A 26,835-nucleotide genomic window follows, 5' to 3' on the forward strand; every position below is an offset into this window, starting at 1 on the left:
CAAAGGTACAGTAGAACATGGGTGCTGGACAGAACAGCATAGTTTAAGAGTTAGTTTGTGTGCTCTGAATGTTACTGTACAAAATGCTCTCCCATCCTGTCCTCTTGTGGTAGAGCACTCTGTTTGGCGATGAGATGTGAAAAAATGTTACCGTTGGGTGCTTGCCTGACGCTGATTGATTGGATAATGCATTAGGAAATGAGGCTGCCAAGATGTTTGGTGAGGAGTAGAGCGCGTTAGGACTCATGGTGTTTATCTGAAAGCAAGAGAAATGCACAACCAGCCAGACCAAAGAGATCATCCTGTGTTTGGCTGTATTTCAAATCTCTAAAAGCTTATGTTTCTTGTTGATAAAAATTACTACAATAAAAGGTTGCTTCAAAGTGTAAAAAGGATACTTAAATCTATAGGGGTACCTAGAAAAAGCTGTATTTATTTAAATTCCTACCTAATTTTCTTTTTCTTTTTAGAAACATAAGCCTAGAACCTTAAGATAAATATATGTTTTTCATTACTGCCCCTGTTTTTTTGTCTTGAGGGGGTCTCTCTTGAAAAGAGAGGCTTTTTAAAAAAAAGAAAATAGACATGTTCATAAGTGAAATGTTCTTGTTTTCACAACTGGAAAGTAGCCCCTTGCTTAATTTGCACTTCAGCTCTATGTAGCGTTTTCTCTGTGTGGTAAAACATGTGAGAAAGTTGCACTGTTCCCAGCCTGCCAGTTCACCTATTAATTCCCGTCTGTTTCAGGGAAGTCTTATCTCCTCCCGTTTCATGCATTCCTCTCAGCTTCATCTCTGTTCCCTCCATCAGCAACGCCCAGACCACCAGAGGGGCATGTTCGGAGGTTTGGTTGGAAATCGCACTCTGGGGAATGTCTGCTTTTGTGGGAACCCAAATATTTCACTTCTGTCCTCCATTGCCAATCCAGTCCCAGTATCTGGGCTCAGCCGATGCATTCCCTGTCTGTTTGGAGGGTGGTGAAAATACACCCAATAGAGCCCCCCTCCTCTCAACCTCCATCTTCATTCGCGCGTGGTTCTCGATATTGGATCTGCAGACAGCGTAAAGCCTGTTCCTGCTTCATGTGTGATGTTCCTCTGACACGGCGATGTCTACAGTATGTCCCAGGCACGTAGTGGTTGTGGAGAAACGATGGTTTTCCAGTGAGGTAGGGAAGGATTTGAAATGTCTTGAACAGTAAATGATCTCACACTAAGTGACCTTACACACAGCCCTGAGCTGGCAGTAGTGAGGAAATAGAAGACTGTTGTATTGATCCGTTCAAACCTTGGGGATATTTCAGGCCTAGCTTCCCATAAGGCACTGGTCACAGCTGTCAGACCTGTCTCTCGCTCACTGTGGATCCCGGTAGAGTGAGACTCTGAAAATACCATAAGTGTACAGTTAAGTAGCATCTGTCGATAGCTCTTGAAAAGTTATTGATACATGCTTGCAAGGCCTGTCCTGCCGTTTTAATATTTAAACTCTTGTAACTAACCCCTTGCTCTCCTTTGCATACAAGCACCTAAAACAATAGCATTCTTAAATGGGCACTTTGGTAAAGAGTATAAAATATGCAGCTTTTTGGAGAGGCTGTTGTTTTAATATCAAAAATGGAATGATTGGAATGCAGAAGTTGGACTGAATCTCTTCTCAAACCCCCTTTTTTATGGGAGACGGGTCTTTCTCAAAGCCAGTGCAGAATTGTACTGCGAAACAACTTCACCACAGCAATTTCAGAATCTTCTGATCAACACGGATGGAATGTCAACACATGTAGTCGCTGAACAGCTACAGTGTTTCCATCAGGGGTCAAAATCGCCTGCGTCTGCAAATTCACTCTAACCACGCGTTCCTTAGTCTGCTGGTTATAGGGTTCGAGCAAAACAATTGTACTGCAGAGCACATCACAGAGGGGATATACTTTGATATCAACACAGTAGGGTCTATAATGCTTCTGCTTAAAATTGCCAAAGTTAAAATTAACAACACCAATACAGTCCTCATACAGCAGCCCGTCAAGCACGCGCATAGCACCGTAACCCTTATTCACTAAATTAACTAACAGCTAAAATGAAGAGGCCCTGTATTTAACATCAAAGTAGTTTTATAGACCATGTTTCCAGGGATAAATGATTTGTTTTTCCTAGATTTTGAAGAGCTGTGCTAACTACGTTGTTGTTTTGGGTCCAGACTGCACTTCTGAGCTCTACAAGGAAGAAAGCACAGTGTACTGCTATCTTGCTGGTGATCTGAATGGCGTTGTTCACCTTATTATTTTCCCAAAAGTCCTTCAATCGTGAATCAAAATCGGATGAATTTGTTTGTTTTTTTTTGGCCGAGATGCCCTGAGGCGGCAGTCTCAAGGAGAGCTTGTGATCTGCGTTGTGTGATCAAGCAAGCGGTCGAGCTGAATGTCTCACGGTTCATCTTACTGAGCCCCGGCTGTGTCCCGTGGGAGAATCCCGGTCTCTGGTTGGCTTTGCACCGAGGTGTGTGACGTGGGACTTAAGAATCGTTATAAACAGGAAGAGGCCATTTGGCCCATCTGGTAGTTAATACCTTATTGATTCAAGGGTCTCATCCAGCCATTTCTTGAAGTAGATCAGATAATGTATGTACAGTATGGATAACCATATTGACAGTGACAGTGTAACAATAGAACCAAACTTTAGAAAGATAAGTCTGTGGAAGGGTGATGGAGAACTGAAATGCTCATCAATAGGGACATCAGTCGTGGGATTAATTTTGTAAGCCTAGGTGGCTCCTGCTTTCTGCCACATTAAAACGGACTCTAGGATGAGTACTAGACTCGCCCTTGGGTGGAATGCTAGCAGCAAGCCCCTCTAATACAGCCAGGTGCACTGGAGCAATCAGGGTAAAATACCCTGTTCAGCGGCACTTCAGCAAAGGGACGTTGAGCCAGCAGCCATACAGTAGGTCACAGGTGCAGAGCCCTAACCACAGCTCATCACAGCTCATTTCTCATAAACCTGGTTACAGACCTACTTTTCCCACTGCAGGCATTCTGTAATTGGCGTTTGCGTGAGTAAAACCACTCTTTAAATACTGTACCCTGGAGGGGGAGAGAGTCTGTCACAGAGCTGCTGAAAGGAGTGTCTGCCCTCCTCCTCATTATAAGTAATGACCAGCACGAGCCTGCAGGCTTTGGGCATGCTCAGGTTTCAGCCTTGTCTTTCAAAGTCACTGTTAAGTGGTACAAGCCACACTGCAGGGTGCTGAAGCACTGATGCCACATTATACAAGTTACAATGACAGATTCCACAGATTTTCTGCAATATCTGATGTGTTGTCAAAATTAGAACTGATATCAAGCGACGGTAAAGTACACGTGTATAACGCACAGGGAAGACCCCATTTACATTTACAATATTGTGTGCAAATGCCATCACCACAATACCAAAAAGATATTGCTACTCTAGCAGCATTCTGGAGAAGACTGGACATGTACATTTCTGATGTATCCTGTGAATCACCAATTCAAGTCCACTGGGTGGACTTTGTCAGTTTGTGCACTTCCTCACACAACAGGTTATGAGAGTATGGAACACGTTTCCCAGCCGTGTTCTCCAAATTAAGATAAGATCACTTTGTTAGCCATTTACAATTTCTTGCATTTAAGAATTTGTCTTTTTGCATACCCCAGCTTGCTCTCCATGAGACACAGGCACACAGATGGGGAGAGAGAAGCTTGGGGTCAGAGCGCAGGGTCAGCCATTTATACGGCGCCCCTGGAGCAGCTGGGGTTAAGGGTCTTGCTCAGGGGCCCAACGGAGTAGGATTCTTCTGCCGGCCGTGGGATTTGAACCGGCAACCTTCCAGCCACAGGCGCAGATCCTGAGCCACAGAGTCACAGCTCTGCCCCCAAAATAACTGCAGAGACATGTGGGACTCGAACCCGACTCGCAGGGGTGGAGGTGTAGAAGAGTCAGGGGTTGAGCTGAGACCCTGGCTTCTTTCAAGAAATGGCTGAATGAGATCAGCTGATTAATGAGTTATCAGGGACCACACGAGAGAGATGGGGTTAATGGCCTCATCTTGTTTGTAATCTTTATATTTTTATGTTTCAGCCTAACGAGCTCTACATTTCTCTGCTCAACAAACAAGCTGCACTAGGCAGGTGTCCTGTCAAAGCCGGTGCTGAGGCAGTATCTCCCAAGGCTGTAAATAAACATGATCTTTAAAGACATGCATACATCTCCCCAATTTGAGAATGAGAACATTTGGGCAGCATAATCATATTCTGACAACCTTTTTACAAAAAAAACTGCAGCAGTTTCTATACATTGTTGCACTATACAAATTTAAATAGAAGAGATGTTTTTGGAAAAAGTAAGATGTTTCAGTGGTATGGATCTAACAAACAAATTGCTATGATTATACTATACAGGTATAGTATGAATAATGTGAAACTCTGCATTAAAGAGCAGTCTGATTTGCTTAGTCAGATAAGACTTGTTTTTTCTTTCCCTTCAAGAAAGGAAATGCGTGCTGTCCCTTTAAGAGCTTCACAGAGAAAGTGCTCTTTGTAGCATCCTTTCAGAACCACACAGCGCACCTTCTGTGTTTCCAGTTAAAAAAAAGAACCTAGCTGAGTGATTTCAGGTAAAAGAAAAACAACCCCAGGTTTCCGAAGGCCATGAGGTGGGGAGAGCTACCTCTCCTCTGCTTTCTTGTCATAGTAATCTGAGACCTTTCCGTTACATGAGGCTCTTAACAAGAGATTGTAATTCCACCGGCTTTGTTCAGGGGGGGGAGAGACCATTCAAAAGGCAGCGCATATTTGTGTGGCTTGTTTTCTGCAGGGAGTGGCGGGGGGGGGGGAGGCGTTTAGCGATTTTCTGCAGCGCGCCGGGAGGGTGAGGATTCAGACAGGAAGCTGGGACAACACTCAGAAAAATCTGGCTCGTTTCTGCGAGGCCTTTCCGAAATGAGTTGTTTTTCTCCGGGTGAGCAACAATCCTGGGAAATGGAGAACATCCAGGCAGTTCCCCCTCCCCCTCCCCCCGCTCTGAGTCAGAGACATGGTACAGCCCACCTCCTTTTTTGACCTTATGTTAATGAGGCAGTGACATCACCACTAAATACATAGTGAGTGACCGATTAAATTTCAGTTTCCTCCCCCCCCCTCCTCTCTTCACCCAAAGTGGGAAAGGTTTGTGAAAGGTGTACTGTGTCTGAGGAGCTTTCCTTTCAGTGCTGGGACAGCTTTGTGCTCACTCTTTCTGGTTTCTCCTGGGGAGGGGGGGGCGTGCTGATACAGAGGAGAGGGCTCACGGGTTCAGATGCCCCGACTGATTTGCCTCTAACGGTGTGTGTGTGTGGGAAGGACCACGCGTTCCCCTCCTGTGCCTGGAGAGAGGGGTTTATTTTGAATGGGGAGGAGGGCGGCAGAACAATCAGAAGAAAACCATGCTGCTCTGGTGCTCCGGCTCTCCTTGACGGGCTGCTGAGACACAGCTCCTTGCACACGGACTGCAGTCAGCCCGCGCTGGACTCCCGGACTGGACGCGCTGGACTCGGCTGGACCCGGCACGGGCTTCGACCAGCTTTCCGTCTCTCTTGTTTTTCCTTAAAGGACGCCAGCTCTTTCGTAAGAAGAACGCGGGGCTCGCTGCCCTTACTACCCCACCTTCTGCGTTTGTTCCGGGGGTTTTGGGATTCTTGAGCTGACTTGATTCGTTTTGCACTGTGAGAATGGAATTGCAGCGGGCCACCAGCATGCCTGGTCCCCTGTCCCCCGGCCCCGGCCCCGGCTCCAGCCCCGCACCTGGTTATGGTGCTCAGGTGCCTTTCAATTATAACCAGCTGGAAGGGCGATTCAAGCAGTTGCAAGGTAAGGCAGGGGAAGCCTATTGTTTATAGTGTTGCTATGCTGTGCTGCTGCAAGCCGGGCTGCTTTCCCAGCCCCGTGTGCGCACACAGGGTTCGGCTCGTACCGTTTACGGGGCAAAAGGCGCGCGCGTGATTCCTGACTTGTTTTCCACCTTTATTTGAAATCTCTGCCAAAAGCACGAGCGGTTCAGAACGGCAGGCTAATCCAGGGGGGAGGCCATAGGAAAGCAGTCACAGGGGGGAGAGAGAGGACAGGTCTGGCGCATTAACCCAATGAAATATTAATCGGGTCCCTGTCAAGTGATAATCCAGGACAAAATACGGACAGCATTTTGCAAGGATGGCCAGGGGGGAAAAAAAACAGCATATTGCTCAAAGAGATCAGGGGATCTATTTCAGACAGACCCTCCCTCGTTTAGAGCATCTCCACCCCCGCATCTCCCCCAGATATGACGTCTGTACCCGAATTGGTTATTCACAGACAACAATAGCACAGAGGCAAAAGGTGGGAGAGGTCCAGTAAATTTCTTACAGTTTTGAAGGTGCCACTTCATCTGGGCGACCTGCACATGGCTCTGTTTCTCCATTAGACTGTGAAAGAGCTCTCTGTTCCCCAGGTCCCGCTCTGAAACATCCTGCTCTGGCCCATAAATTATAAACAGAGGGAGAGAAGGAACAGTACCTGCAATGAACCCTTTGCCTTTGTTGATGGCAACCAGGAGATTAGACAGTGAGAAGAGTCCCAGTGGGATACTTTCATATAAGGCGTATACAGTACATCTTGCCCTTTTGTTTTACTTTAGAAGAAAGTTTGTTTGTTTTTAAAAAAAACAACCCACTGGCCAGATTCCCTGAAGCACGCCCCAACGTCACTAATTTTTCTCCTTGCTGAAATAAATAGCATCCATCCAGCCTCGCGTTTAGTCAGATGTGACTGAATCTGGTTTTGATATGAAGGAAAGGCTGGGATCTGGAATGCACTTGCATTGCACATCATTTGAAGGCTGAATTGGGAGTCTTGGGGGGGATTGTCAGCACAGACTTATAGCTCCCCTCCCATGTTTTCAGTTTTTTTGTGTGTGGTAAAATGCATGGAGCTGTGATGTAATATGGCCCTGAAAGGAGAACACGTGCCTTGCTTGAGTAATAATAAACTGCAGATGAGCACTTAGACTTGCTCCAAATGTCTGTCTCCAGAGTTTTTAAGTCGGGGGTCTACACTGTGCAATTTCAGTCATTTCCTAACACATTCCGCACATGTGATGAAAGCCGTGCATTTTGGTCTCGAATGACTTCAGAATAATTTCTCCTTCGGGGGTTTGCTTGAACTCATGTTGGGGGCGACCGCAGTTAATCTGAGACTTGGCGTCAGCTTTGGGATAGTGAACGCGGTTTCAAGTGCCACTTGATATCCTCCTGATTGGCGTGGCCAATAACGCCTGCCGTCCTCGAGCAGTTTTGTTTTCTGACGGAGCATATGAAGACCATTTGGCTCAGCGGTGGAGTATTTCATGTAGATGACTACATCGCGAAACGATGGCGTGAATAGGCGGCTACAGCCCCTCGTTTCAATTCGCACCTTCCAAAGAATTCATTAGCGAGCTGTTGACGGAGCAGGGCAGTTTTGAAAGCCGTTTGTAATTTAGCTGACTGATGACCGCCATGATACGAATGGGCGCCAGTATTGCAGTTTGCCTCCACCTTCCTAGCAGAGACTGTGGAAAAAAAAAACTCACAGTGACGTGACAAATTTGCTACCTTTTAGCAGGGCAAATAAAAATTCCGAGCTCTGACAGGAGCCCTGGTAAGCGTTTTCTGTAATCAGTGAGCTCGACCCCGCCCTCAATATACAGACACTCCCTGGAGGAGACACTAACGCAAATTCAACTTTACGTAAAAACCACTGTACGTTATTTTTTCGGTCCACTTAATCCACAAATGATTTTTTTTCATTTTATTGTAAAATGTATTACATTCATCATTTTACAAAATGTGTTCATGTGTGCTAAGCAGTGCCTAGAACAGGATAGGAGCCTACTTTCCTCAATGTAAATCAGCCTATACAAGACTAGGCCTTCTGTTTGTTGACTGGGGGCATCTTATAAAGGTGCCGCAGTCCGGCCAGCTCGGAGCTGAAACTGTCAGTAGTTTCTTGCTAGTGTCAGTGCTGGGGCTGGTGTAGTGACTCTGGTCTCCCAGCACAACTGGGAGGATGTGAGGTTGGGTAATGAAGGCGTTTAATGGTCAGCATTGCAACACACTTCGCAAATGGGTGTAAGTGAACTGTGTGCAAACAGCTTTGTCTCCCTGCACATGTAACATGCTCTTCTCTACACTGGAGCAATAATAATATTTTAAAGTGTTATTTTGGCAACTGTACTGTAAATATGTAATGGTTTTACCAACATGTTGTATTAATACCAAGAGTTTCAGTAATGGATACTGTAATGGAGGCTCTTTTGCAGTCTCAGAGATCCCCCCAGAAACCCTAGGGACCTTTTTTATATATTTTGTGTATTTGACGAAGGAAAAAAAAGGAAAGCCTGAATGTCACTGTGGTTTGTGTTAAAAAAAAGATCTGAGCTTGACTGTTGCCGTGAAGAGGTTTTTGAAGGTGCTCTGAGATTATGCCAGCCAACTCCTTTTTGTGGGGACTTTGAAAATACTCTCTCGAGTATTTTTAGCTCTTACTTTATGACCTAATTTGTTTTTTTTTAAAACCCCTGGATGCATTAAGTTTCAAGCATGTAAAAGGAGCAGCCCGTCAGCTCAGGGATGAACACGTGAGTTTCAGAGAGGTAAGCGTGTTCAAACAGACGCCAGGGGCACGCACGGACACAGCTGACAAGAGGAATAATTAGGATAAAAACCTTCTGCAATAGGATAGTAAACTTTGGAGATTAAAAGCTATGTACATGTGGAGCTTCAGAGACGCCACTAATTTGTCATTTTCCTGCCAAGACAAAGGGTAATGCAACAAATTATGCTTTTTGTTGCTTTATTAACATTATTCAGACTGTTAAAGTGTCTTTTATTAGTGATACTATGTCACATGCACGTCACAGTGTCTTAGAGAGTTGTATTGTTAGTTACAAATGAAACTTCACCTTTTGTTTTAATCTTATTTAGTTGTGGTTTGGGTATAAAGTGCTACGAAGTGTCACTGAGTCGCCCCTTTTCTAAATAATATTGCAAAAAAGTTTCTTATTACAGCCAAACTAGTCATCTGCTGAATTACAGAAAACTTGCCTTCAACAGCAAACAAATGATCTCTGTGTCTTTTAACAGTAGTGTGTGAATTAGACCTGAGCACCTTTGCAGAAACACCTGAGTCAGACATACTGTATCTGCTTGTCGTGTAAATGATTGGGACGAAGGTAATATGGGCAGGGGGGAGGGAAGAATATGTGACCAAGCCGGTTCTTTGTGGTATAAATGATACTAAATGCAGCAGGGCAGCTGAGCTGAGTTCCACATTTCAGGAGTTAACATGAGGGTGAGATGCTATTGGCTTTTTCATGTTCCCAGAGGATGACATACAGTAATTCTAGAGCCGATTTCAGTCAGCTCTGAATAACACTTTTTTCGCAAGGGGGGTTTGTAGAGAAAAAGAAGCCTTTGGAGACCACAGCTGAATGATGAAATTTCTGTTCCTCTGCAGATCCACACAAGGGGCAGATAATTAATGACCTGCTGACAATAGCTTTTGTATTGTCAGTGCCCCTTGCAAACCACCCATTGTGCTGACTGAAAATTATTCCTAGTTTATTCATTTGGCTGAAATGTTTTTTATCCAAAGCACTTCACATTTGCACCCATTTATACAGCTGGATATTTTGTTGGAGCAATTCAGATGGAGTACCTCGTTCAAGGCAGCAGGATCAGTTTGTCATCTGTGATTTTAACCCGCAGGCTTCTAGTTATGAGTCTTGAAACATAACCACTCTTCCCCACTGGTGCCTGAAACGTTATCCCTTATACCTTAACTGTTAAGTCTATGGTTTTGTCACCTCATCCTTTTAAAAGAGGCAGCTCCCTTACTGTGACTCAAATGTAGCCCATGAAACAGAAGTCTGTCAGCGAATGAAACTGTGTCCCAGAGTGCTAGGGTTGAGCCCTTTGATAACAGAACCGTGAGCCCTGTGAAAGTCCGTTTTAGTGACTAGAGTGAGAAAATCGCCTTGTGCAGTAAGCCCTGCAAACAGTGAATCGAACACGAATCAATCACTGGCTCTAACCAGGTGTCAGAATGCTGGTAGGCAGCTGTAAGTCAGATGTTACTGTGCAGCAGGGTGCAGTCTAGTGAATGTGAAATTGCACCACACCCTCCCTCTGTGGTTACCAGTAAAGCCATAAATTCCTGTTTGTACAAGGGGAGGTAAAGACTGGTTTCAGTTTATGTCAGATATATCGGAGGAATGCTACTATGGTATGTATCTGTGGGCACTGACCATAGACTGCTGTGTGTTTTCAGTTTGCGGTCCTCTCCCGGCTCAGTTGCATGAGAACTGTTTATATGGTAAATATTTTATCACAGAAGGGGTTCAGAATAGATGGCTACCCTGTGGTCTGCCACTTAAATCTGTTTGGAAGGAGGGTATTGAAGTGTTGCACAACAATGTGAATATGAATTGCTTAATTGTGGAACATTGATTCATTCTTTGAGCAGGAATTCAGCACAAAGGTGATGGAATATTGATTTATCAGCCACTTGGAAACTGCAATAGGCACGTTTACACTCCCATTTCTGATCTGGATCTCTTGTTCCCGATCACTTGATCATGAGCAGCAATGTGGCGTTTACATGCCACTGGATCCCGATCAACTCTTAATCACCTTCAGCACTTCCCTTGTACTAGGTTTTGGAAAAAAAAATCGAACCGATATTTTTCTCAAAAGAAATAACCGATCATGTATAAATGTAAAGTTATTTAAGCTGTTCGGTTCTCTATCGCTGCAGTCTGGAGTGATCCTTTTTCTGGTGTCTGGGACTACAGACCTCACTGTGGGCTGGGTGGTGATCCTCTGACAGATGACACTGTAAGGGTCTGTGTGGGCTGAGGAGACCCCAGTCAGATCCAGGAGTGCTCACTCTGCCGTTTGTGAGCAGCACATAATACTGCTGATGTGTCTTCACCCTAGCCATCATCAGGCAGCTTGAACACCACTAATGCTTTAGCAAAAGCTTGCACTTGCATTGTGGCATGAAGGCATGAGAGTTTAAATAAAAGGGCATTAACTGGATTAATTTAGGATAAATCAAATCATCTTTTAGATTATAGTGAAGTTTTTGAATATTAAATCTGCTTCATACCAGCCTGAATTTTCAGTGGTTGGGGGGGGGCAAGTTTGATGTACAGAAACACAGTTGAATGAGCACAAGGGTGGCCATTGGAGCTGCCTCCTGCCCTCTGTGGATGTGGGATTGTGCCAGCTGCTGCAGAGGTACTGACTGGGTGGAGCGAGGGATGGTGTGAGAGGGGTGTGTTCACAACCTGGATGTGTATTTTATTTGGCATGGCTAAGGGTTTGCCCTTTGCCACACTTTCAAACTTCAGCTGGAAACTCCATTAGATGCTGAGCGTCTGTTCCCTCATTTTGCGCAAAGCAACGTCTCTGAAACACTTTGGGAAATTTCTGTTGAAGTAACTATGAATGTCTGCTGTTGAAGGACCTTGAGCTGTTCTGCCTTGCGTCAAGCTAATGTACTGGAAGAAGTATGGGGTTTTTGCCGTGCTTTCATCTGCGTGTACTATTGCAGAGTAGTTGTCAGAAAAAAAGGTGAAGAAACTCCATGTGCATGAAGTGAGATCAGTCCTGTCTCACACCCTGGTTCAGTCCCTGATTCCAGGCCATGGAGCGTACAAGGAGGGTGACAGTTGCTCATGCGTGTGACTTTCAAATTGGACACTGGGTCAACGTACAAAGACAGCTGAGCTACAAGGGGACCCACTAAATCGCTGCTTTTGTCAGAACAAGACCAACTGTAGCCAAACAATTGCTACTCAGTCTCCCAAGCCTGTCTGAATGACCCTCTGTCTAGCTGTTTGTGAGCGCATTAAAAAAAGAGTGAAAAACTGAAGGACCTTTACAACTGAAGGGAGGGAACAGAGGAATTACTCATTTTTTACAGCTTTGATTTACTCTTCTGGAGAATGCTGTGTGACTCTGTGGCCCTCCAGTGCTGTTGAACTTTTCTGCAACGGCAATGTGAATGTTATCCTTTTTTTTTTCCTGCGGTGTTGTGCAATCGAGAAAAATGAATAAGACTTTAGAATTCCAAGTTTTTTTTTTTGCTTGTTTTTCTGTGCAAGGCCCTGTGTCGGGAAATGGTGATTGATAACTGCGACAACAACAGGCTCCTTCATACAGGAATGCGAGAGAGACCATCAACAGAAGTCATGGTTCCCAGCTGAAGGGCAACAGCGCTGTTTCATTATCTTCACATTTAATTAGTGCTGGGTAATTGAATTGAAAAACCCTTTCTTTCTACATGCTTCGTTTTTCTGACCGGATGCTCCAGGACAGTGGAAGTCATGGGAAATCTTGCTGCCACAATCAATGAGAAAATTGTGCTTGTTGATATGGGGGGCACTGCACAGGCCCTTCTGTGCACCAGCTGACTGAGCCACCAACTTCAAATCAAACCAGTGTTTGTTTGTATAAAGGAATTCAATGCCTAGTGGTTGCTAAATTTGAGTAATTGTCCCCCTGATTGCTCTTTATTAGCTAGAAAACCCTTCTGTCCAGTGTCATGGCAGATAACGCTGCTCCTAATTGGTCTTGGTTCTGGGTGTGATTATGGCCCAAGGCACCATCTGTGTGGAGTCTGCGCGTTCCCCCTGTAGGTGCTTTGGAGTGGTTGTGCCCTTTGAGACAGACTGGCACTTTGGGCCCTGGCCTGCTGTGGCCCTCTGAGGGTGAAAGAAACTGGTCATTGGATATTGAGCAGGACATTCATGTTCCCCGACTCTGATTTAAAATTTGCTGATTTTTGGATGTCTTAACCATTGTTTCAAAACTGAAACGGTGCAGTTGTCAACCTACGTATCTGGTTGTTTTACATTGCAAAATTAAAATATTTTTCTTTCTGTGCGAGTGGTGGTGACCAGTGTGTTTAATATGCTATTCTGATTTTCATACATTATAATAATAACAGCTGGATTTTGAGCTGGTAATTAAATATAAAACTTTACCTCCATAAATATGTGTTTTACATGGAACTTTCACAAAATGTGCAGTCCCTAGAATTGTTCTGACAGTATCGTTTGTGGCAGGGTTAGAAGTAAGGTTTTGTATTCCTTAGCAGACTGAGCCATTTCAGATTTTCTGAGGTGGAGTCTCTTGTATGTAGGTGACCTCCAGGTCTTGGATATTGCATACTTGCCAGCTACTTTATTTTGGGTACATTTACTTACACTGATATAAGGTTAAAGTTTAAGTGCTTTTCGAATGCATCTCTAAACATTGAGTTAAAAGAGCACATAGCTTGTGAGACCTCTTCAGATAGTCCAATTTCCTGGTTGGAGAGCCAGTCCTGTGGATGTTGTGAATGAAGGTGACAGACGCCAGCTGCAGTTGTTCAGAGTACAGCCATGTGCAGTGTGCCTCTTTTAGTTTGGTAAGTTTATCTAACACAGCCGGGAAAGCAGAAGAATCGCTTGATGGGCTGTATTGAACTGGGCAAACAGGATTGAGAGGACTGTGACTCTTCACTACTGATTAAGGATTTAAAATGTGGTTTGTTTTGCACACAGAGCCCTCTGTTCCATCTGGACTCACAATAAAAGGAAGGAAAGGCCTTCTTACAGATGGGGGAAAAAATGCCAGAGATCCTAAAGAGGAAGCAAAATGACATCACCAGCATTCTGGTTCTTGACTATTTGGAAAACAAAATCTGCATGAAGCACTGAACCTCGCTAGGCACCTCGTGGCCTTAAGATTAACAACGAAACACACCCATTCTTATCCTACAATTGTTTCTCAACCCATTCAAAAGCCCATTAGTTTCTTAACTCATTAATATCTGATTAATTAGAGAGAACTGCAAACACACAACTGGTGTGAACTCCAAGTGTTGTCCCTGGTTTTAAATGGGTACTTTAAAAGTTAGTTAGTACTATAACTAATATTGTTATTACTTGCCTTTTTGTTAGCTAAAAGCTTATTATAATCTTTTAGTTATACTAATTGCTCAGGGAGTGCTTGACTGAAACCCAGACCACACAGCATTGCCTTTGCTTTCAAAGTATGGCATGGTGTAGTGGTTAAGACTCTGGACTCAAGGCTGTAGGTTCAAATCCATGGTGAGGTACTGTTGTTTCCTACAGCAAGATATTTACTTTTATGGTTTTTCCTGCAGTGTAAATGGGTATGAATGTAAGTTGCTTGGACTCATAGACTGGCTCATATAAAATGTTTTTTTAATAGATTTTTTTAATTCTATGTGTCAAGTAACATTTCATTTTGTAAAAGTAATACAAATAATCTTTAAAGAAATGTATTTTATAGAATACCTTTCATGATAACTCATCCCAATACCTTCTGGTACAAAAATCTATAAAATCAAGATATAAAAATGTGGGAAATAAACTATAACTTGTTTTTTTTCAAAGCCATTTTAAAATCCATTGTCAGGAGTATAGTGGGAGATGGTCCTGTCACCTGTGGGTTATAGTCTTGTTTTGAAAAACCTTGGCTACTGACACTTTGTAAATTATAAGAACCTAATTCTAAAATAAGAGAATAGTTTGAAAGGTAAGCCACATATATAACATACAATATAACATGTTAGAACACATATAAATATGTGACGGATAATAGGAGTGATACTGTACATGCTCAAGATTCTTTCTTTATTTCTTTATTTGCCATATACAACAAGTGTATTGGAATGCTTACTCGTTCAGCTGTACCTAATAACATTAGAGAGCAAAAAATAAGCACAAATGACAAACAGACAATAAATTTAGACAAAAGATGTTACAATACAGCCAACAGGACATAGTGCAAACAGTGCAGTACCTTGAAGTGTAGGTGCTTATATGTACAGGTACTAATTTGAGCTGTTTATGATGTTTAAGATGCAGACTGCTTGGGGGAAGAAACTGTTCTTGAATCTATTTGTCAGTGTTCTGATACTGCGACACCTCCTACCAGAACCCAGGGGGTGAAAACAGATCGTGACCAGGGTGAATCGGGTTCCGAAGTTTAGCTCAGGCCCAGTTGTGGCAGCGGTCGAGATATATCCAGTTGCTGGAGGGTAGCTCAGTCCCAGTGATTTTCTGCGCAGACCTCACAACCCTCTGTATGGCTTTTCTGTCTTGTACTGTGGCTCCACCATACCACACCGTAATACCACTGGTCAGGACACGTGTCCTTGATGTGCTTGATGTTTATGCGATTGTACATGTATAAAGATTTGAAAACTAATCTTCACACTGTGAGTCTGTGACATTTTTAATGTTATGTCAGTGGGGGTCAGAAGAACTATGTTAACATGTAGCACTTTAATAAGATAGTTTTTTCTATTCAAAAATTCTTGCAGCATTAGCAACTCTTGCAGGATGCTCCCTGATTTGTATTCAACAGCCAAAGAGAAGAGAGTCTGTTTGATTCCTTGCTTTAACCTTGAGGTTTGGAGCCCCAGCCAGCTAATCATCGCAGGCAGCCTGTATTAGACAATGCATATTGTGAGGCTTTCCTTCACCTTGAAGATAAGGTGATCGAGCACATCTGATCGGAACAGGCTCCTCCACATTCATTCCTGGGCTTGTGCCTTCAATTCCAGCCTTGTCAGATAGGTAACATTAATTAAACATGCTGGCTTAGGCTTCCTTAAAGCTGTCTTGCAGAACATGTCAGATGGGAAAACCATTTTTTGGAGATCAGTCGCATATTTGATAAAATAGCAGATACAGCAAAAATGCAGTTCAGGTATTGTGTCAAAAATATTTATAACATTGAGAAACAACAAAAGAAATCGATTTGAAACTTGCAGGAAGCAAAGGAGGAGGAAGAGAATTGTAAATGTTGCTTTAAAGAACATGTTATTAAACATACACAGACCTTTTCCTCAGGGCTCAGACACTGCTTGTGTGTGCTGGTGGGGGATGGGTGGTCCTTGAAAAAATAAATTAAGACTTAAGACAACATGCATTGAAAACTAGGCTCAACAATTCCGGGGTCGGTTATTTGAGGAACATTTCCTGTTTTCTGATGCCCCTTGTTTAATTGTCAGAGTTGATGACTGGGTTTCGCCGGCTCTGCTCCTGTGTTTCTAACTCCGGCCGAGCAGGGAAGAGCAGGGAAGCTCCCGGTTCTGCCTGGTGGACGCAGACCTCATGGGCCCCATCTTACACTCTAAAAGATGGGGTTCTGTGGGGTACTGAAGCTAGAGCACAGCAGGCTGTAGAAAAGCCCAGCGCAAACGAGAGAGATAACAAGGCAGTGATCAAATACGGTGAAACTTCTGGGGCGGATTTATCGCGCTGAACCTTCAGAGGAGGCCAGAGGGTCAGCCAGGTCGTGACCCCCGAGGGCCAGGAGAGCTGGGCTGGTGTTGCCTTGTTCCGAGGGGAGTCGGCGGTGCTGGGCGCGGGTTGGGAGGGAACATCCGTGTTCCTCAGGAGCAGAGGCGATCACCTAGCCCCGCAGTCTCACTGTCCATCTCCATCTTCCCCCTGCTTTCCATCTCTCCTTATTAAAGACAGATGTTTCATATAACGTGCCCTTTAATCCCTAGACATTCCACCCCGGCCTCTCCCAAAACACTGCCCGTGGATAAAATGGAATGTCGCGGGCTGTGAGACTCGCCCCCCATGGCCTCTTCAGAGTAAAAAAGACGGCCGCTGTGCGAGAGGTTTGACTTTTGGCTTCAGCGCTGTTCAACTTCCAGAGCTCCTTGAAAGTTCGAAAGTGCGTGTGTGTGTCCTCCTCCTCCCTGAAGGAGATCTGGTGTACCGGTCTGTGATGTTTAGGATGACAGCTGAGGCAGGAAGGTTTTCTCTGCATCCGGGTGGGAGAAGTTGGAATGCAGAGTATTTTAAATTTAAAATCAGTTATCCCTAACTTCAAAGAAGCGTGAAAAACATCTGGTTTTTCCAAAAAACATTTTGTCGAGTTGTCTTCTATAGCCCAGGGCCTTTTTTGGTTTGTGGATCGATACACAAGCTGATCTCAAGATGTGTTCTGTGAATGTAGGCCAGGGCAGACTCCTGTCTTTGAGGAATGTCATCTTCTGAATTTAATTCTTCAGTGCTGTTATTTAAATAGAAATGGTGTTATTTTGAATTGGAACCTTTTTTTTTTGCAGTGGACTTTTTAAAAAGGTCAGCAGAAATGGGTCTAAAAAACAAGTGTGTGCAAATTGTTGGCTTAAGAACACAATTTCTTTGACATCCTTCATCATTTCTTTCATAAAGATAATTTCGGCTCAGCTTACCTATTGCTCGTCTTCCGTTAGACTGTTTAAATCGCCACTGTTGCATCAGTGATCTCCTTCCGTTTCAGATAAACTGCTCCTCTGCAGGAACAGAGGGCACAGTGGCCGTTTTCAAAGCCACGTGGCTTTCTACTGGAAGCAATATTACAAATGCCCAGAACAAAACGACATTAGCATGTGACTCCCCCCTCACTCTGTGTAATCATTTAGCACCTTTCCATGAACAGCCATGAGATTTCACAATGACTGTAAAAAAATAGCAAAACCTATGTGGCAGTTTTCTGTGGAATTTTAGATGTTTGAAACACTTGGTTGGCAGTAATTGTTATCGTTTTATGTGTCCTTCCTCGTGCTCAGTATTCAGGGAGCTATATTATATTTAAACCAAGGTGCAAATGCACATCGGAACAGGCACACAGTATATCTTGAATATGTCATTGAGACCTCAAGAACTAACCATGGGGAAAACCCATGGGAAAGGTATAATATGTTTTTATAATCCAAATGCACAAAGTAAGTGCATCATGTGCCCGTTCGTCAACTGTGCTTTCTAGAGGTATTTCAGCAGTACTTGGCCTAAGGACTATCACTTATCTGAAACACTTTCGTTTGCTTTCATCCGTTAACTAGATATTTTACATATCCTGTGGTAAATGATTATCCAACAGTTTTAATTCTACAGCTAGGAAACCTGAACAACTCTGGACCTGGGATCTTGCTTTGAACTGCGTATGCTTTCACTTTCTGTTCAACACCAGTGCTCGTTCTTGGCCCTCGGTTGTCATGGTATGGCAGTTTATAAAAAAAAACACCCTGTAAAAATTAGAGTATTGTTCTTCCCAGGCAGTTTGAAAAGTAGCCGATAGGAAAATAAGGTTCTCTCCTGAAACCTGAGGTTGACGGAGAGGTCGAAGGTCTGTCTGCACAGCCCAGCAGTGGAGAATAATTTGTGGCCTTGTTGAAAACTCAACAGGTCACCTGCCATTGCTGCTTGCTGCTGGGGGTTAGAGCTGTGCCAGGTATGTCTTTTTTTTAATCAGCAGGATATTCAGAACATTTAGGTCATGGCATATATATTTTTTTTCTTTTCTCCGAGCTCGGACAGCTCGGGCCTTTTTCCCTGCCTGCTATTTTGTCCTTCAGCTCCGAGGCCCTAGGTATGCAGGAAGTGGGGAAATGAATAATTTATAAGAAAAACATTCTCGGCGCATTCAGCTGGACTGACTTCATGCTCTAACGTTTCGGAGGGAAGTGGCAGGGCTGTATGGAAGTCCTTAATGAGCCAGACGTCTATGGCCTCCTGTGCCAGGCAATTGTTCTGGACTGGACACTGTGCTGCCGATTTTCCTGGGAATGATGGATTCCCATCTCCAGATCCCTGTTTTTTCTGTGGACACAGATGAACAGATTAACCTGACACAGATTGACACGCGAAGCGTACAGTAGGTTTTCTACATGGTGACACACTCACGCAGTGCACGTTTTAATGCTGCAGAATAACACCATGTCATGAATATTATTCGGCGTGGATCGTAAAGGCCGAGACTAAACAGGCGATCGGGTGGGAAGAGGTTGTTTTCCCACTGGTGTCCTCTTCTGAGGAGGCCAGACATCCAGAAGAGCCACAGCAGGAACGTAGCTCGGTAGTGACTAGAAGTGCCCTGGAACATGAACACTGGACTCAGTAGAGAGGATATACAGAGTTTAAGCATTTTCTGAATGATGAAATTCAACCCACTTGTAGCTTGTTTGATTGTTAGTAGCTAAAAAATCTGAGGATCTTTAAGCAGCTGTTTCTTTGAAGAACCAAATGTATAATGTGTGTAAACTAACTTAATTTATTCACATGTCAAGACTGTGGCAGTAACATGACACATTAAAGGAGATGTTATCCTTGTGTCATGTATGTATAGATTGTTCACCATTGGCTTGTCTTTAGCTTAGTTTCTAGTAAAGAAAATATATACTTTCAGTATGTAAAACTTCAGTACAGTTTACATACTCTTTTTTTTCCTTTTGGTGTTTCGGCTCAGTGTCCCCCGGTGCTGGTTATGCTGTTTTTTTCTGTTTTAATTAAAAAACATTTTCATTTTGCTGGCTTAATCCTATTAATTTTTAATAGTTTATTCTTGGTGAATGACTGTTGATTCAGCTGGTTCAGAGTATGAACCATCTAAAAGCGGTTCTTTTCAGTAAGAGCTGAACAGAAATAATTGCTTTTTTAGGCATGGGTCCTATTTTTTTGTTAAATAACTATCATGACAACTACAGTATAAACCTTAAGCTAAAAATAACCTGGTGTCACATGTCACAGACATTAAGCAAATTTTATCAACAAAATTGATAGAAATCTGAATATGTAAGAGTGCTAACAATAGATGGGACTGTCCCTGTGGAGCTGAGACTGTTGAATTGTTTCATTTACCCAGGGAAGGCGTGTCTGCTTTCGCATTAATATGTCCTCCAGTCTGTGGTGTCTTCAGACTATACAGCAGAGAGCTAACGGCTCACTCTGGGGGGATATGTGAATATTACCGGCGTCACTGTACACAAAAACCTGTCAGTCTGTCAGTCTTCTTCCAGTTTTAGAAATGCACAGCAACCACAAGGCGCACTTTGGTAAGCTTGTGGTTTCCTGGAGATTTGCTATCCCTCAAATGTGCACCCACACACATCCAGGATTTCCTGTGAGATGAGGGCGGAGTTCTTTAGGCTCTCCGGACTCTGACCAGAGTGCATTTGATCTGCTGTGGGACAAACAAGCCTTTCCCTGTGCCTTATTCAGGATGCCAGAGTAGAGACAATACAGCCCTGTTTCCTCTTTACCTTCCAGTGCTTTCTTAACAATACGAGCATCCTCTCACTGTTGATGCTGGAGTCCCTCGGAATGGAAACATCAAGAGGTGCTCGAGCTATTGGTGCCGACACTTCGATCAGTTGTTTGGAGATGCTTAGCAAAGTCAGTTAAAGATATAGCAGATAGCATTCATCCAGTTCCGGTGTGTATTAAACTTAACGTCTTAATTTAACAGACTTCATCTGAGCTGCTGATTTTTAGCGATGATTAAATAACTAAACGACTGCTGATTTAGAGGTGATTAAAATTCAAAAGTTGTTTTCAAGTTGCAGTGCAACCTCGAACCAAAGGCGTGTCTATCTGCCAGAAGAGGGTTGTGGTTTTAACCTTAATTTAAAGCCGTAGTTTAAAAAGTGTCGATTAAAAGCCCGTCATTTATCCAAAGGCACTGTGGTATTTATTCCAGATGAAATGTGACATGTTCACATTGCTATGGGGCATCCCCACGTACAAATTCTGTGTGATGAGTACAGCTCTCCCTGCCCCTGCTGGGATTTGAACCCGGGCTCTTAGCTCGCACAGCACCCCCTCCCTAGACAGAAGATAACTCCACCACACCAAAACTCTGTAGCAGAGTTGTACCCTGTCTAGATTTCCTGCAGCTCGCTCAGTGCTCTGAGCCCTGTTACATCCGTGCCCAAGCACTTCCCACTCAACCCAGAAGGGCAGTCTGGGTGCCAGGCTGTGCCACAGTGCCATGCCTTCAGACACCTGCTTCTCCAGGCCTCTAAGAGAGCTCCCGAGGGAAAGGCCAGATGTTCTTGGTGAGCAAGAGGATGCAGGCGTCTGTGGAATGTGGGGCTCGTGTGGGCTCTTGACTTGAAGGAGGAAGGGATAGGTTTCCTCAATTTCTGTGAATGGCTGCTTTGGTTTCTACATCCTTTATTTAAAGATCTTCCTTCGCGTGTTCAACCCCTGTTCTTCGAGGAAGCGTATTGTCCTTAAGGAGGATGGGTGTCGCCCTTTTGTAAAAACTCCTGCATCCCTGTTTCTTGAGAAGAATCCCAAGTGCTCCGATTCAAAAGCTATTTATAGCACAGCGTGTCAGATACAGGGCATTGAGGAGGAACACCAGCTAATGATTTTCTTTTTAATTTAAAAAAAGACCACAGTAACAAAACTCTCCTCTATATCAGCCATGTAAAAATTAACAAGTAATAGGTTTATTCCATGCTGAAAAAAAGAAGAAAGAGAACACAACGTTTCGGCCGTGGAGCCTTCTTCAGGTGCGCACACCTGAAGAAGGCTCCACGGCCGAAACGTTGTGTTCTCTTTCTTCTTTTTTTCAGCATGGAATAAACCTATTACTTGTTCCTTTGCAGCCTACGCATGCTGACGCAGCTACCCACCTGATGTAAAAATTAAAGTACATATTTAAATTTCACATAGCTGATGTGGGGGAAAGTGTTTGTACTGTAGGTAAAAAATGTGTTCTCACAGGCTGACCAGGGTGTGGCCACTGAGCAGATACCCAGGCCCAACTATAGACTCTCTGATGAGACTTATACAGAGGAACTGTGTTCTAAAATATGTTTGTGTGTATTGTCAAAAGATATTGGAAGATAGTTACTTATACACTACCTCAGTGACAATGGTAGTAGGCAGTGCATTAATAGAGAAGTGAATACAGAAGCAGGGATTGTAAAGCCACTTAAACAAGAAAAACAAACATAATGCAGATTTGCGGTAGTCTCCTTGCGAGAACCGTGCTGAGAAAGAGTGGTCTGAAATAGACTGACTGGAGATTGCCTTTTTTTGTTCTGACAGCTTGAGCTCAAGGGTGATCTGTTCTGTACACACCTATTCATTCATTCTAACAAGTGCTCCTCTGTAATTACGCCGCGTAGGTGACTGACCTGCATTTGTGCAGTTTGCAGTTCATGTAGGATTCGCAGCAGATGTCTCACAAAGAAACCGAAAGGCTGCTGCTGTACTTGGCCAGTGTCCACGCGTGTTGTCACAGTTGTGAGAATCTCTTTCCAGTTAGATGTGGGACATTGCTGTGCAGTTTAAGAGCCTGTGGAAAGTCCCAAGTTAGGCAGGGACCTGAATGTTCAGTGTAGGAGGATTTAGGGTTATGAATTGCCCAGATGCCTGCTGTTCTTTCCAGACCAACAGCAACATCGTGTTTTTGTGTTTCTGCAGAGATATCCCCTTTTTCCTCAAATGGCTTCTTATCCAGTTAAGTCTTGACTCAGCTACTCCTGCCCCCATCCCAGCATCCATTGCCTTTTCCTGGCTGTCCTATAAAAGCTACTCAAGTAACAACTCATTTACACATAATCTGGTCATTTCCAAAAATACAACAATATTGGAAATTCATGCATTTTGCCCTTCATAATATAGTAAACCTAGACATACCATCTGAATTCTCTGCTACTGTATGTATTTGGGTAATTTTACTTTTGACTACATGGAAGTAAAGGACTGATATACAGTATACTAGGAATTCTTATCACAAGAAAATGGTTTACTAAAGAATCCCCAACATAAGAACAATAGATCAATGTTGTGAAAGAGATTTATATAATGGAAAATATCACCTTTTCTCTTCGCTTTTCTCTTTCTTTTCTCTTTCTCTCTATCACCGCAGAAAGATTTAGCAAAAACTGGCAAGCCTGGATTGGGTTTCTGGCTTCACTGAGACCTGATTTTCTTTTGTGAAAGAGGATAAAGCAGTCTTTTCTCTAGATTGTGTTGTGTTTTTGCTAATTATATTTCTAGATGTAACCTCCCATTTATGATGGAATAATGTGAAGTTAAAAATGCATTGCTTTGAAAAACTGTGTTGCTTTCGAGGTAGAACATTTAACCTACGCTGAGTACAATAAGTACGTGGTATAAATCGAACCCCTTACCCCTCTTAAATGACTGATAAAGACTAAGAAATTTGCTTCCAACACATGCTTGTGCTATGCATCTTGAAGCCATGCTATGTGCTTCACAATGCCATGTCCCACTTAAGAGAGAGAGTGTGGCCGACTTGCTCAACTGGACGATAACCCAGCACAGCACAGCTCTCAGGCTTGCAGCTGCCTGAAACTCCCCAACACCCCCCTGCATTATGCATACTTGCATATCCATCTCACTCATCGAAAATGGATCTTTCAGTTTCGACAATGATATTTTAAGCCTCATTTGAGCCAGCAGTAGCTCCTCAGTCCAAATGTATTAGACAGCTTGATGTTGCTGTTAGCATTTTTCATTTATTTGACTGACGCTTCTGTTCAGAAGAATTTGGAGCAACATGAGTGGAGCAGTGTGCTCAAAGGTGTGACACTGCTGTCCCAGTGTGGATTGGAACCCACAATCTTGCAGTGACATGCTCAAAATCCCAACCTCTCCATAATCCAGCCAGGAGTCTGGAGATGATGCCACGGCTAGAATAAGAACTGGCTGGTGCACTATTCCTTATCCCTGAAGCAGGCATGGCTACAGTTCTCAACTTCAACAGCATTCTTTTAAAAAAAAATCCACAAATAGAGGTAATACAGTCATGTAGGCAAAATACTGCCACATTCTCTTCCCTGAAGACAGACTGGTTCAGAGTTGCAGGAAAAGTGAAAGATAACTATAATTAGAAATTAATACTAATGTTACTAATTAATACTAATACCCTTTTGATGTTTTACTGTTTCTTATCATCTATGAATCAGAAGAGTACTGTTTTACCTAGGTTTTTACCAAAACATTCAGTACAGTATGTCTCAGTATTTTAATGTGAGAATTGCCTTGGGGATATACAGAGCAGTAGGTGAAGAAGGCTTTCACCCTATAACTGTTCACTCTTTTCAATATGAAAGTCTCTTACAGCTGTTACAGTTAAAAAAGACATACATTTTGAGTGGAGACAACATTAAACATACTACTTAATCAGGTATCCCAAAACTAGGCTCTCCGCGGCTTAGAATTATTCAGTAGGTTAGATGTAAAAGTACAAGATTAGGAAGGTTACCACATGTTTTATCAATATAGAGGAGTGTGGCAACTGAGTTATCGATCGCCCTTGCAGACTCCAGTGTCCGTAGTGTCCCAGAGCTGATGCAGAGACAGGATAAGCTGAGGGAAAGCAAAATCAGGGCACTTGCATCACGTTTCCTAGAGTAACATGGCCAGTTCGAATCAGACCAGCGGTGGGACTCGGCCTCAGCTGAGGTTTACCATATCTGTGGTTGATTTGTTGTTTGTGTTTGCACTTCCACGTGAGGAAACGCCCGTTTCGAGTGTTCGTGTGAGATACCAGCTGGGCTGCGCTGTATCGATACAACCACATACAGCACGGCTTCCTTTTTCCTGAGCTGTGCGCCGGGTGCAAGATGCACTCTTAACTCTTAAGCCTCCCCTGGGGAGACCGTGTTTATGAAAACCACAGGACACACATCAGACTCCACCCTTATCTTGTGTTTAAAATTTCTGTTCTATTAATAACTCATTGTGCTGTTTTTTTTTTACTATGAATGTTCTATTCCAATTTCAGATAAATGCATGTGGCACGATTAATAGGTACTGTAACTTAGTGTGTTTGTCAGACCTGTAGGGTGTGCATCTTCAGTGATATTCCATATGCAAACACAGTCTTTTCTTAGCATCTCAGTGTGGTAATGCAGATGTCAGCATGTCAGAAATGTATGCAAATTGAACTGTGCAATATGAATGGCATTTGAGCAGAATATGTTAAAATACCACAGTTCTGGCTTCCTCCCAAATTCACATACTTGCACACGCCTACTTTCAACTTTCCTGTTAAACTTGGGTCTGACAGGGACTAGCTGAACTGTCACGCTGGCTTTGGCACGAACGACTCTTTTAGGTAGCAGTTGGGATCTTTGAGTGGACGCAATAGAGTTATTAGAAGCAGTACAATTTTAATCTTCACTTTATGTAAATATCCATTTGTTCTCTTACTCCACTGTTATCAAGATGCCAGTGGATACAAAACCACCCTTTTCTCTGACGTGATCTCGCTTCCCCTAAAAGTCAATAACTGTTCAATAACACAAGACAAAATTGTCATTTTAGTTAAGAACTTCTGTGCTTCGTGTATGTTCCCATTATCATTTGGAATATTTATAAGCAGAATGCATCTGCATTTTAAATGCAGTGCAATTATAATACAGACTCTAATTGTGCTGTATATTAATATAAGCCTTCTCTTTATTTGTTTTTGTGGCCCTGGCTCGTGAGAGACCACATCAAGTAGGTTGGAGTTAAGACCAGGGATAAAAGGAACAACTGCCTTTAGATTAAAATACATTTTGTATTTGTTGTACTTCTTTAAAAGGCATAATGTAACAGTTTTATGTGTAGATTGCTGTGTTTGTTAAAAGATGAGACCAGATGCTTTCTGCGTTCAGGCAAGTCTGGCTGAGGTGAAAGAGCAAGAACAGTGGGCCTATTGTCAGTCAGCTCTGGCTGAGCCAAGAACAGAGCCATTTTTACATTGTCATGTCAGTGCAGCTTGGAATTTGATGTGACTACATCTGCCCCACAGCATATGATATAGAGACAATATCTTTGTAGCTTACTTAAAGCCTTAAGAAGACACAATGTTATTAGCTTAGTGTGAAAGGGAATATTGTTGAGCCATCAGTATTTCTTTCATGAACTGCGCTGATCACCTTCTCAGAGCTCTTCGTGTAGTCAGATGACAGCGTGAGCGTAGAGGGCTGATACACGCACACGACACACAGGCAGGTTTCAAAAGAAAATCTCTTCATAAAAAGTTGCACAGGAACAACACTGAGGATTGTAAGAAGCCAAATTTTGAGTAGCACTTACCTGCTCTGCCTAACCTTGCCAGCACAAATCTTGCCAAACTCATCAATTAAAAACACTGAGTACAGAATCAGATATGTGCTGATCCCTGTAGTTGTGAATTGCTATAATGTTCTAAATATTCATATGAAGGTAATGTCTCTATTAAGAAATTAGGTGTTTTTTCAGCTGTATGTATTTAGGCGGCTATATAAATTGAATATTTTACTGATATTGTGGAGGGCCAAGTACAATATTTTTGTTTTTCATTTCTGTTAAATTTAATTCTTCTTTAAATTGAATTTAGGCCAGCAGTGCCTGTTTTAATAAATATCCATATTCCAATGTGGAAGAAACCTGTAAATGTGCAGAAATAACACTTTAGTGTAGATATCAGTTATCTAGGCCTCAGAATCTACGATGATATGCAAAGACACACCTCTGGGTGAACTGTGGTTGTGAAACTTCCCTGAAAAGACAGTTGAATGTGGTGAGCTGGTCTCTGAGTCAGCATGATGACTCGTGGCGTGAAGACATTGACTTAGGCCAACAGCATTTGATAGTGTGTGTGATAATGGCAGACAGGTTCCGCGCTGGCTCTCCTCACAGACAGGAGATAGATGTTTTACTTTTATGATTTGTGTAGGAATGTGAGACAACATGAGTCATCCAGTCTTCCTCCCAATGGAAAACCTGTAATTTGATTGGTCTGATCTAGCCTAATTAGCTGGTGTTTGCAATAAATGCTGCAAGGCGATACCAGGAAAGGGCAGCTCTTTCCTTCTGTACTACGTATGTCATTTTTCTGCATGTTTGAACCCTGTGTTTGTTGTCACTGAACGTTTTGTCAGTCGTTGCTGCCCAAAGTACTTCTGAAAACAAATTTGGTGAAAGATGTTGGGGACATTTGTCGTTATTACACAAC

At 43.1% G+C, this 26,835-nt stretch overlaps 1 protein-coding gene across 2 annotated transcripts in view; it reads left to right on the top strand.

The window, feature by feature from the left end:
* The window catches only part of sptbn1 (spectrin, beta, non-erythrocytic 1), a 111,936-nt gene that overhangs the window by 41,798 nt on the left and 43,303 nt on the right, over positions 1–26,835 (top strand). Inside the window, exon 1 of one of the 2 annotated variants that reach the window (XM_088934405.1) lies at positions 5,187–5,857. The exons of the other annotated variant lie outside the window; for it this stretch is intronic. Coding sequence (XP_088790531.1) covers positions 5,719–5,857 — 139 coding nt within the window. The 5' untranslated portion in view covers positions 5,187–5,718. Of the gene's footprint in view, positions 1–5,186; positions 5,858–26,835 lie in introns of those variants that run through there. 2 annotated transcript variants of the gene reach the window in all.

This window comes from Atractosteus spatula, chromosome 15 (assembly GCF_055471065.1).
Source record: "Atractosteus spatula isolate fAtrSpa1 chromosome 15, fAtrSpa1.hap1, whole genome shotgun sequence".
NCBI lineage: Eukaryota > Metazoa > Chordata > Actinopteri > Semionotiformes > Lepisosteidae > Atractosteus > Atractosteus spatula.